This window comes from Fringilla coelebs (genome assembly GCF_963513975.1).
Source record: "Fringilla coelebs genome assembly, chromosome: 8".
NCBI lineage: Eukaryota > Metazoa > Chordata > Aves > Passeriformes > Fringillidae > Fringilla > Fringilla coelebs.
In genome coordinates this window covers 12,954,496-12,967,512 of record NC_140066.1, presented here as the reverse complement: position 1 = coordinate 12,967,512, position 13,017 = coordinate 12,954,496, and the positions used below count along the sequence as shown (strand labels likewise).

General features: G+C 40.7%; 1 protein-coding gene across 7 annotated transcripts in view; it reads left to right on the top strand.

Moving 5' to 3' along the window:
• Positions 1-11,855, top strand: part of ZMIZ1 (zinc finger MIZ-type containing 1) — a 335,745-nt gene extending 323,890 nt beyond the window's left edge. For 6 of the 7 annotated variants that reach the window (XM_084210758.1, XM_084210760.1, XM_084210757.1 and 3 more), the window contains 2 exons: positions 3,576-3,824; positions 7,403-11,855. In XM_084210758.1, the coding sequence (XP_084066884.1) occupies positions 3,576-3,824; positions 7,403-7,510 (357 nt within the window). In that variant the 3' untranslated portion in view covers positions 7,511-11,855. The remainder of the gene's footprint in view (positions 1-3,575; positions 3,825-7,402) is intronic. The other variant, XM_084210761.1, reaches the window with a different exon arrangement.
• The last annotated feature ends 1,162 nt before the right edge of the window (positions 11,856-13,017 follow it).

Sequence of the window (13,017 nt, the reverse complement as noted above, 5' to 3'; positions counted from 1 at the left end):
TTTGTCTTTACTTTTACACAGTTAGCAGCTTTTTGTAGTTTGCACATACTATTCACTTTGGCCATTTTCAAGGTGAGTTGGGATTGGATGTTCTGTCCTTTTAGACCTGAGGTCTCTCTAAGTGGAGCTGAATGCTGCTGAGGAAGTTCCTAGGCTTCCTATTTTGAAGATTTATGTGGTGGCCCTTACACAGTGGTAGGCAGAGAAAGTTGATCCTTCCAGACATACTCTGTAGGTCACTCCAGGAAATGCAGATAATTGCCCAGTGTATTAGGGCTGGGTAACCAGGGATGGATCAATCAGAATTTCCTTCCCTTAACACTGCTGTTCCATTCCTATAGAAGAAGAAAAACAGCAGGATCTGAAACATGACCAGAAGTAATACTTCTTCCCCAGCATAGAGTGTTTTGAGAGCTGTGGAACAGATACCACATTGCAACAGTGATTGCTACAGAACAGCTGCCGCAATCATGGCAGCTCCTGTTTGTTTTCAGAAATTGTAACCACATTTTAGACAACAGAGAATTCAGTTAGCTCTAGTTTAGTGCTTCTTGCAGACAGTGTAAGGAGTGACTGAGCAACCATAGGTTCATACACACAGGGAGGTGATATGAGCTCGTGCTAATGTAAAAAGTCATTGCTCTTGTTTCTATTTTCACTTTTCCTCCCTCTCAGCAAAAGTGTTACTGCAGCCATGAGGTGATCTGGACCCAGGTACTGATGTGACTGGAAACTAATTCAGGGGCAGGGTGGAGAAATTTAGTGCATATCTACAAGGTTTCACCTTGCAGACATGGCAAACAGGTGGATGGGAAAAGTGGCCAAGAACATCAGCAGGGTAGGAAGGATGGCGTCTTTTAACAGTTTTGGTAGCTAACACAGCAAAAGAGTTGGTAAAACTGTGACCCTGGTAATTGAGAGAGATATAAACCATTGACTTAACCTGGTGATTTTTTTTCTACTAATAATTTTCTTCAGAGACAGAACGTTGCTGTGCAGTGGCAGCCCCTGTTGCTCCACAGTTGTACATCTCAGCACTCCTAGAGGTCACTGTTGGGCTGTAGAGTTGTGCTGCTCTGTGCTGTTAAGCTGAAGATGTAGTCGTCTGCCCGAAGCTTTTCTTTTATAGACTGTAAATGCTTTAAGAGTGCCGAAGTTTATGCCGCTAAAAGCAACTCTGGAATTATCTTGCTGTGCAAGCAAAGGCAACTTTGTTACACTCTGCATTCACAGTGAGGGTCAGTGCTTTCAGAATAAAATGGTGGGAGTTGCAGGTGCAAGCTAAACATACCCAAAGTGTGCTGCTTACAATGTGTTTGCACCATAGCAAAATTATCATCAGTTAGCTGAATGCCAATAGAAATGTTCCCATCCTGAGCATTTTGCTTGCTCACTAAGGGGCTGGTGCAGTCAGTGGCCGAAGTCGGATGGATTTGGAATCTGCAATGGCTCTTCAAAGAATATGATTGCCCTAAGTCTTACAATAAACAATTACTCCCTAAACACCCATTGTCTAAGGACTCAAGTGACTGTGTTATCAGCTAAATATATATTTAAATCCTTGCCTGTATGAACACAATGTAGAATTTCTAACCTGCTTATTTGTTTTGAAATCTGAGTGCACATGAATGCCTCTCCTGGTTAAAATAATTATTTATATAAATGTGCCAGCATGACCCTTGCTTTATGCATTGAGGGATAAATTTAAGAGATTCTTCAATATAATCCTGTTTGGTTTTGGATTTTTCCAGAAACTGGTTTCCCACATTAACAACACTATCATAAATTACTTTTACTTTTTGTTGTTATTATTAAGCTTTCTAATTTCCACACTTTCTGTTGCACATGTTCGCAGTGAGTGAGGAAGAAAACAGTACTATTAAGACAGACATCTATTTATACAAGTTTTTGGGCTGCAAATTCTTTTACATTAAAGTGTGATCTGTGGGCAGATTTTGTACAAACTAACCCTACAGTAACAACAGTGTTGGAGAATGTTTTTCAGTAGTCAAACTGTGACCCCAAAGGAGAAATGTACATCAGTATTTTTTACCAGTTACTTTAAACTCTCATATGGGATAGAAAGCCAAATACCATGCAGGTAGAATCATTTCCACAAACCTTCATAATACCAAAGTATTGAAAAGGACCTCCACGCAGCTGAATGTGACTGTCCCAATGGATCAGTATTCAAGTTTCACTTTTCCTAAGAGTGGTGAAAAGTATTTTTAAAATACTTGTTTCTCTATTTTTTTTAAATGGGACTCTTTAATTAAGTTTTGTAATAACCTCCCTTTTGCTTTCTGAAGCCGAAGGCTGAAGTTAAGATAACTTTGCAGTTTATGTGATATGAAAGGGTGAATACTGACATAGCATTTTGCTGGTTTCTGTTGGCTTGGCTGGATGAATTTCATGCTGTTGTTGTATGTATTTGTTCTTTTATTTCAGCTTCACTTTGTCCCATATGTAGCATTCCTCAAAAAATGTTTACATTTTTTGTTTCTCCATATGCCAAATTAATATGAGATATCTGATTCTGAAGCATTCAGACACTTCTTTCTCATGGCACCAAGGTCAAGGCCCAGAGAATCCACTAGCATTAAATGTGACATGCAGCAGAAGGAAGAATTGGACTTGTGCATTTTTATTGCTTCCCTGTCATGTGAGAAAAACTTTTCCCCCATTTAGTAATAGGGTTAGGAAGACACATGTGGACTGGTAGCTTATTCCCCACAGAAAACATAAAAAACCACTAAGCTCTTGCTAGATAATTCATCCACAGCGTGAATACAAAGAGTGTGATTGTTGGCTTTGTTGAAGCTAAGGCAGTGTACTTGGCAGTGAGCAGGTGTGCAGCCACCCACAGCAGCTCAGCTCATGGTGGGGAATGTGCTTCCTGAGTGCCTTGGTTCTGTCAGCCATCAGAACCCAGGAATATCAGCAAGGAAAACCTTCAACCTTTAATAGGGGTGTTGCAGTCATAGAAGAAAAGTAGGGAAGGCGTGGGGAAGAGCTGGTGTTTGCAAGATGTTTGTACAGAGCTGAGACAGGAATAGGCTGCAGTGTCAGGAAGCTACCGAACAGGGGAGCTGAGCAGAATGATGCATTTTCTCAGTTAATGAGTTTCCTGGCACGGGGATCATTCAACAAATTCTCTGTTCATTCATAACATTTTTTAGGGCAAAAGCATCTGCCTTACTAATGCTGAGCAGCGCCCATAAGCCTCCTTCCCTCCTCTTTGTGGTGCATTGTTTTGCATCTTCATACACAGTTTTCCACATTACAAGGAAGCAAACAAACAGCACAAGTTCAGTGTGTTTTTTCCCCTTGCAGACAACCTTCAAAAAGCTGAAACACTCCCTCCAGCATTGGGATATGGAGTTTCCTTTTCCAATGGCGCTTTTTTATTTCTCTTTTTTTGTTGCTGTTTGTTGATTGGTTTTGTTGGGGTTTTTTGTTGTGTGTGTAATTTTTAAATTTATTTTGTTTTATAACATGCAGTTACAGAGTCAGGCACCGCGAGCACTGTACCTTGTGGCCTCACTTTCTTTTCCTGCTTTTTTCCTCCTCCGCAGATCCCTCATCCCGGCAGCACTGATCAGTCCCATACTTCCATGCAGCAAGGTTTGCACGTCCCTCACCCCAGCAGCCAGTCAGGGCAGCCATTACATCACAGCGGGCCTCCTACCCAGCAGTCCCGGCAGCCACCCCCGGCCGCTTCTAGCAACCATCCACACAGTGACCTGACCTTTAACCCCTCCTCAGCCTTAGAGGGTCAGGCTGGTGGACAGGGAGCACCCGACATGCCGGAGCCCTCGCTGGATGTAAGTCTGTGTCATACTCTCATCTGCCTGCCATAGCGTGTGCTTCGCATCGCGCGGGAGGGCGGGGAGGGCAGGGGACGGGACCCGCTTCCACAGCACATGCCATCCTTCATGCTTTGGTACACGGGTGCAGGTGCTGCAGCCAAGGTGACAGGGCACTCCTGACCTGCTGGGACAACAGATGGTTCTGGTTGGAGTAGCTGCGTGGTGTGTGAACCATAAGCCTCTTCCTTGCACCGCGGCAGGCGTTTCGTTAGGCAGCAGCTCGGGCACCAGGCCGGGAGCCATCTCCTCCTTTCCCACCTCGGCGCTGGTTGGGCTGTGCTCTCCTGGACCCTGAAGCTGTTGCAGTGCCTGGATAGGAGGAGGGACACAGCTGTGTGTGGTTCTGACTGTGCCGCTGCTGTGCCAAGTGAGCTCTGCGCTGAGCCCTGCGGCATGTCCTGGCCAGCGGGAACAGGCTCTGTGTTGGCCCACCCTGTGACACTGTCCCTGCTCCCTGCAGCCAGAAACAGTCTGTGCCCTTCCAAACCTGCTCTTGTGGGTGGCTCAGCAGCATAAGTTCCTCCTCCCAGTACACCACACAGGGACATAAACAACATGGACATTTTCTGCCTCCTTAGCCACCATGGGAGGCAGCTCACAACTAACTGAAGTCTAGTTTTAAGGCCAAAAGTAATCTTCCATCTCTTAACATCGATTCAGTGGAGCTGGAAGTGACTTACTTGAGGTATATCTTTCTGGTTAGCCCTCTACCTCCCAAAATATAAATCCTCAGGAGTAGGATTGGATTTTTGTTTGAGTCGTGCATTCCTGTGTATCTTCTGTGTATCTTCTGTCTGTTCCAAAGTCTGCTGCTGCACAGTTCATTTCCTTAGAGATATGTTCTCTTCTGTGCTTTGGATTTATATCTGTATTTGCTGTTGCTGTATACTTGCATCTCCCCTGTCACACAGAAGCACTGGACTGGCAGGTAGCATCACAGGAGAGGGAAAGGGTTAGGGGACAGATAGAGGCTCCTGGATGCTGCAGGAACAGTGATCAGTGAGGCAGCTTCTGCTGTTTCACACAATATGGTTGTGTGCACATCCTTTGGGAACAATAGTTCATGTGGCAGTTGAAGTCTTGAACCCTTAAGGATCCTGTCTGAGCAATACTAAAAGGTGAAATAAAAATGTCTCTTTTTTTCTTCTAATATTTAAGAAACATACAGCATTTTGTTATGTGTCAAGCACCCATTCCTTGGTGAGAAACAAAGTACAAGAATCTGTACACTTACACAGTACTGTGGTTATCACTGATGAAGGATTGCTGGTTTCTTAACGGGAGGCAAGTGCTGTACAGTGTGGGAAATAAACTTTCCGGAAATACCCGTGATCCTGATCAGATGGATTATTTTAATGGTGCCTTGTGAAACCTGGCTGAATAAAGTCCCATGCAGCAAAGCAAACAGGGCACTGTACTGTGGGCAACTTGACCCACTCCCTACTGACACAGTCACAGTCATTCTGCAGGAATGCAGTGAGATGCAGTGAGATGAGTCTAAGGTTTAACCTGGATTAAAGAGTCCACCTCATATGGATGCAGGCACAGACAAGGGAGATCTGCACAGGTACTTCAGACAGCAGAGACTCAATACTGAAATCACTGGTTAGATCTCTCAATTTGCGCTTCAGGAGCACAGGGTACACTTCTCAAAACTCTACCCTAAATCTGGTACATTCTTGTAGCTTCTGTCCCCATCACCCCCTCACAGGCCCTGGCACTCCTCTCTCTTCTGTCCCTGCTCCAGCACAACACTCTCAGTTCCCAGCAAGTCCTTCCTAAGGTCTCTGGGTTTCACACCAGTGGGGCAGGAGGCCAGCTGTGCTGCCTGACCCCTCTGACTGAGGGAAGCCGAGGTCACTCTCACAACTCCAAAGACTTCAAGTTCACATACTGAGCATATTGCTTAAAATTTCCACTCAAACTTTTTAAAAAATCCCCGTTATACCAGAATGAGTCTCATAGACGATTCAAATTTTTAAGAACAAGTTGTAGGACAGATTCAATAACTTTTTTATTTCTCCACACTTGGTGGGGCTGCCGTTTTCTTTTGGACTTTTTTTTTTCCTTTTTGGATTTTTTATGATACACTCATAAAAAATTATGATAGGTGAAGTACATTTAAAAGTGTCATGTCTCTGTACAATGAAAATAGCATTTTTACCATGAGTAAAATGAGGTGGTAGCTTAAGAAGATTCCTTCTGGGAGATTCTGTTTATGTAAACTTCACATTGCATTTTTTTCAAAATGCTTAGAAAGCAGTAAACTTTTTTTGGCATTTCATGTTTAGCTTATTGAAAAATCTGTTTATCCATATAATGTTAGAAGATGAAGTTTCATTTGCACAAGAGTAATAGAAGCATATAAATACAGTATTTATTTGTTAAATTGAAGTGGTCAAGCTTTTGGTTTTATAATATTTGAAAACATTGAACAACTTTAAATTAATTTCTTGTACCTGTTATTAAGTTTGTTAAAACAGTCCATATTTTTCTGTTTTTAAAACAATGCAGAACATAAAAGGGCTTTATTACAAACTGTTCCCTGCAATTTTTATATATGACACTTTTATATTTGCTTAGGAAAGGGCAAGATGCATTATAGAGCAGAAAACTTTGCCTGATGCACAATGCAGGAGTTACAATGTGCTTGTCATCTGTCAGATCAAAAAGAATGTGTTGTGATGGTTTATTAATGGAAATACAAATTAAGTCCCATAGCTATTAATTTTGATACTTTAAAGAACTTTTGATACTTTAAAGATACTTTAAAGAAAATGACCAGATTAGGTCATTTTCTCTTGGGTGGAGTGTTACACCTGTGACCCTTTAAAATGTCTGGAATTGCATGTAATGCTGTAGTCAAGTACTTCCAACCACTGTAAACCCCTGCCACAGAAAAGAGGACTCACCCAGCTGCCTTGTCACTCCTCTCTCCATACTCCTCCTCAACTGTTTTTTTTTCCACTTTCCCTGATTTGTTGGTTGCTTTAACCCTGGGTGAGTTCCTTGCTCCTGGTCACTGTCCCAGAGCTTAGATCAGTGCACTGAGGAGTTACTGGGGGTGAGCAAAGGACAGGGCTGCCTCCTTCTGTAGAGTTGCAGGCTTTGGGTGGCCATCAAACTGATGTGTGAGAGCCAGACCAGCCTTTGCCCATCTACCTTAAAGCTCATATGGATTACTCAAAGTGCTAGTTTCAAATGCAGTGTTTTATAGGAAACATCCATAATGAACAATTATCCAGAACGTTTTGTCAGCATGATGAGCCAGGCAATATGATGGGGAGGTGGACTGAGAAACCCTAACTGAGATGATAATGTAATTCACAGGTGAAAACTGAGTCACAGAGACTTTCACAAGCAATTGGATACTGCATCACCTGAGGGTGCTAGGCTTGTGACACTGCCTTCTGTTTTATTTGGATATATTGTTGTGAAAACCAGATTCCAGGAATGTGTGGTGTTTAATCCCTTTCTTTTCTCAGTTGTGTTTCTGTTATCTGTAATTTTTATTTTATCTTTGTATTTTATAGCTGCTTCCAGAACTCACAAATCCCGATGAGCTGCTTTCATACCTGGATCCTCCTGATTTGCCAAGCAATAGTAATGATGACCTTCTGTCTCTCTTTGAGAACAACTGAAACCACATGTATTCTCCCATCCTTTTCACTTGTTCACACGTGTGTGGCTGCACAGCGAGGAATCTTAACACTCCTTTTCCACAAGAGAAGAAAAAAACCTCACAACACGATCCAATGGTGCACTCCCTGCTTTCTTCATCTCAGAACTGCTTTTGTTAGCTTCAAAGACTGCGAAAGTGACGGGAGAAAATAATACAAAAGTTAAATAAATGCAGTAATCTCCAAGTCTGCCATGCTACATGTGACAAAGAAGCATAGACAGTTGTGCAGCTATTGGAAACCCCATTTAGTGTTCATCCTCTAGAGAGAGAGTTCTGTGATAAACATAGTGTGAAGTATCTTGGCAAAACCGAATCTTGGCAAGGGAAGAAAAATCAACAGAATGGAACTGTCTTTAATTGACCCGTCTCAGAGTGTCTTTACAATGCTTGTTCTTCCATTTTTTTGAAACTGTATCTCCCTCTACCCCACCTCTCCTCTGCCCCCCTCCAACCATGGGTTTGCCTTGGAGTAATTGTCCTGGCCACACACAAAATGAAAAAAAAAAACCACCTACAAAGCTCAAAAAAGCACAAATCCTACAGTCAAGTGGCAAAGTTAGGGAAGACACATAGGCCTGTCAGAGGGAGCCAGCAGTGTAGCTAATGTGACTTCAGTAACAGAGTCCTGAGCTCTGCAGGCCGCAGCCATGGGTGTCGGGATTTCTGCAAGCGCAGGGGTCTTTACCATCTCTTTGCAGAGGATTCCTCTGGCCCAGCACACAGATTGGAAGCACCCAGGAAAAATTTTTTTAAAGTTTTCAATGTTTAGGGATTTTTGTGATTTGGTTTCAAATCAGTACTGTTTCTGACTGTGTTAACATCCAGCTGTAGAGATTGCTGTAATAGATCTTTTTTGCCATGTATGCCATACATAATGGAAAAGAGAGGGAGGGAGGATGCAAACCAAACTGTTCCTGATTATTACCCACAGCCTTCGGTGCCCCAAGAGTTTGTGTCACTGTCTGTACTGCACAATGCATAGTAAGACAAGCTGGGTTGAAGGCAGCGAGGAAATCATTGCAGGATGGAGGGAGAATAACATCATTTTCCGCATAATTATTTTTAATAATCAGCTTGAGAAGGGGCATTGACATTGGACAGACGTCTTACAGCTTCATTTTAGTTTTGCTTTGCATTCTGTTTTTGTGACTGTTACAGATACTTCCGCCTTTTCCTTTTCTCCTCCTTCAGTTCCTTTTTTTAAACTTTGGCTGCTGGGATGAGCTCTTTCTTCTGAAGGACCGAGTGTGGGGAGAATAAGTACCTGTCAGTAGATTGCTACTGCCCTCGAGAGACCCTGCTGCCACAATTACTGTCTTGCCCCTGTGATCTTTGCTTCTTGTGTGGTTGCTGCTCCTGCATGAGCTTCCTATTGCTTCTGTGCCCATTTCTGTGCTCTTTGTCTCTCTCTCTCTCTCTCTTATAAATGATGTACAGTAGCTGTGTAAGAAGTGCATGTGTGCCAACTTTGCCCTCGTGGTGCAACATTTCAGCTTTTCCCCACTGTACAGTTACTGGTTTTGTTTCTTTTGATACTAAAGCATTTTGACCCTGCTCCTTTTCCTCTTCCTAAATCCAATCAAACACCCTTCATTTGCTCGCCACAATGCGTTTTAAACTGAAGTGCCAGGCAAAATTTTGTTTGTTCCTGTCAGTTTGACTAGATAGCATCCTAGCCCTCTGTGTTTAGTTTGCAGTGCTGTAAATGGCATGCTCTGTGCTTACAACTCTGGATTTGCTTTCCTCACCAAAGTCATATTTGTAAATTCTCTGCATTTTTTTGTTTTATTTTGCTCTTTTTGTTAACGTTTCCCACTACTGCTGTACATGCGTTGTGGTATATATATGCTAGTCAGCAGCACCTTGCTGTAGATATTAAAGGAAATGGCGGTTTAGTTCTTTTAATTTCCAGTAGGAGTATTGAATCTGTCAAACGTATTATGTAGAAATGGTCCCACACTTATATTTTTCCTCTTTCAAGTTTTTTTAAGAAAGGCGCTGTTCATTATGCAAAATCAATTATTTTAAGAATTGCTATTGTAAATATCTCTGTGAATATTTTAGTATTGTCTTTGATAATATTCAACATTTTCATGATCTGGTTATACTTTTGCTGGTGTTTTTAAATACCTTGTCTGAAGAAAAATATGGGTCCTTTTTTAAAAAAGAAAATTGAGGGTTCTTTAACAGAATAAGGGAGTTGGGTTTTGGGTTTTTTTCCCCCCTATTTTCTTTTGGTAAGTTAGCCCAAATTTCATATCCATTTATGTAATGAATGAATTGATACATCAGGCAGTACCTGGATAATCAGGGCCCAGCTCTGTCATGGAAACATAATTGTGTTTGCCTAGGGAAAAAGTAACCCCAACTGATCAACCAGTGTTCACTGACTGTGGGTGATCATGAGCTGGCAATGGCAGAGTTTGTTCATTTGCCCAAGAGAGCAGAACATGTAGGACCAGCGGTCTGACCAGGTAAAGATGCACTGAGGCAAGCAGCAAATCTGTATGGTACCATATTTATATTGCTGTACTGGTGCTCCAGTCTCTGAAACTGGGGCAAAGACACTTAGGGATGTTGGTGGGTGGGGGTGGGAAACAGTATAGTATATTTTATTCTGCTTAGAAGTGTCTTTTTTCTTATGTAGGCTTGACAACCTGTAGAGGATCTGTGCAGAATATTAAAGATACCTTGGTGTAATACATGGTAATATGGTTGTGGTGTGGTGCTGCTATCACACAATTCCTAGGAAAGACCATTGTTCAGTTACTGATACAGATGTGTTGTGTAGCCATTTTCCTGTAGTAGTTTCCCCCTGGTTTTTTGCTGCATTTTTTATATAGGTCTGGAAGTCATGTGCAGAGGTGGCTAATGATAAACTGACTTTATGCCCTTAGAGTTAGTTTTTTTCTATTTGGGGGGTAAGTTCCTTAAGCCATAGGTTTGGGAATAAAGATTTCTCACAATTAGTTGGAACTGGTTGCTTTGATTTTTTTTTAATTGATTCTATTTCATGTTTCATTGTCCACTGATTCCTGAGCAGCTAAGTTAGTCACCAAAAATGAATTTTCTCTTAAACACAATATTAGTATTTTAAGCCAGGTATGTTAAGAATTGACCTTTTGCTAACTGCTAGTATTTAAAATGTATCATGTAAAAGTACCTGTTGGAAAGCATAAAGGGAAAAAAAAAGCCCCATAGATATTAGCAATATGTTTGGAGCAGTTTTGGCACCTGCTTTGTACAGTAATAGATAATTAAAGCGGAGAGTTGACATCTTTAAACTTACAGAAATGTTTGGTTTCTAAGCAGAACTTAAAAAATAAAGTACAATTTTTACCCATCACCCAAACGTTGGACATTTGAGACAGTTTTAAAATTTATGTCACCTAAAATCAGGTACTGTATAGTGAAGTCAGTATGAAAAAGCTTCTGAAATTTAGTTATTTTTTTATCTGTTCACTGCCGTACTAAAGTTTAGAGAAAAAAAACCTAGCAAATAGGGTAATCACAGTCATTTCTTTTAAAGCTTAATTATTATATGAGATTCCAGTAGTATTTTTCTTCCTTTTTTTTTTTGTTTGTTTATACCTTTTAATCGTTTCCCTATGGAAGTTCATCTGGGAAAGAACCCACAGAGATCTACAGTTCTGCTGCCAAGACATTATTATAGGACTGACAGTACACGCCAGTGTCTGCAGCGGAGACTCAAGGGACAGCTGTACATATGTAAATGACAAATAGAGACATGTTAACAGAAATGCATTCATTTTCCTTGGAATGTGCATTGTTTTTATTTCGCAGGAAAAAAGCTTGAAGCTCCATCTTATGTGGAAAATGAATCCTGTTTGTTAGCGTTTGTGGAGTCTCAGCATTTGTTCCACTTTCACTTCTGTAATATACTCTGATCCTTTGTTTTGTTTTGTTTTATCTACATGTAATATTTAGCTTATGTGTACTAGTCTATCACCTGTGTATTTTTAGGGTGCTACAGAAATAATGAAGAAAAATACGGGGATTAAAAAAGAAAAAAAAAAATTGTAACCAAATTCATACTTTGTACAATTTTTGATATCACGATCAGAGGAGAATTAAAAAAAAAAAAAAGTACAATCTGAGGTAACATGCAAAAATGGCCATTGTCTTTGTTTGTACATTGTATGTACAGTACAATGCAATCATTTCATACTTTAAACTGGTCAGAAAAAATAATTGTGATTTTTAGTCTTGCAAAACTGTATGTAGTTAGATGATGTGACAACCTAATATTTATCTAATAAATATGTATTCAGATGAAACCTGTATATTAGGTGTTCATGTGGTTATTTTGTATTTAAAGATCAAATTATTTGACTATTGCTAGACATTTATATACTCTGTTGTAACACTGAAGTATTCTCATTTGCTCATGTTAAATTTTTTTCCTAAATAAATCTGCAAAATTAAGGTCTGACTAATTGGCAGCTGCTTTGTAAATTTTAAGTTTCATTTTGAAACCCTGAACTTCCCCTTTGCTTGCCCTGGCTTGAGTTAATGTGCAAGTCAGTTACATGAGGTGTACCTTTTATCAGAGCAGGACTTGGTGCAGGAAGGGAAAGGTGGGAACCACCCTGGAGACTGAAGATAAAAAAAAGATTATGAATGCAAATATGGGATCACACAGAAGAAAGTCCCTGCCAAGCAAGGCATTGGTAACTTGTTGTTCAGTATGCAGGGCACTGCCTCTCTCCCAAACAAGTAATAATTACTTTGAAATGAAATCTTTATGTGATATGAATAACAGGAAAGGATGGCTTCTCTCTGGAATTGGCACGTGTGGAGATATTAAACAACCAGCACCTTTGTTTTAAATTCTTCCCAATTTGATAGTTTTCTTTCAATTGGAACCTGTTATTACAGTGAAATTAGACAATTTTTTTTCTTAATGCATCTCCATCTTAAAGTTGAAGCATTTGGTTTCTAAATGCAACCTTTGAGTTACAAATCTGCTTAATTTACCTACCTGCTCAGCTGTAAGCAGCCTGAATGGTGACACAAGGAGTACTCACAGGATATCAGCAACACACACAGGTCCTGTCCTGGTGGAGTTCTGCACCAAATGGAGCCACAGCCATCACTCACTGTATCTGAGAAATTGGGTAAACAGATTTGCTGAGTATCTCTGTATTTGCAGATGGCATTTCTGAAGGCGTTTAGGCAGAACCCACCTTTGAAATACATTCAAATACTTGGGAACAAACAACCATTTCACAATATGAGTATCTATGCAAGCACTTATAGCAATTATTTCACACCTCCACAAGGGCACTAGTCTTTGTTTATTGAGATACAAGTGTATGTGTCTTTGTGTGTGTGTGTATATATATATATGTATGTATCTATGTATAAATCTAGATTAGAGATTTATTTTCTCAAAATTGGGAGAAAGCATTTGTTTCTGACTCCGAATTTCTGCCTTCCTTGGTG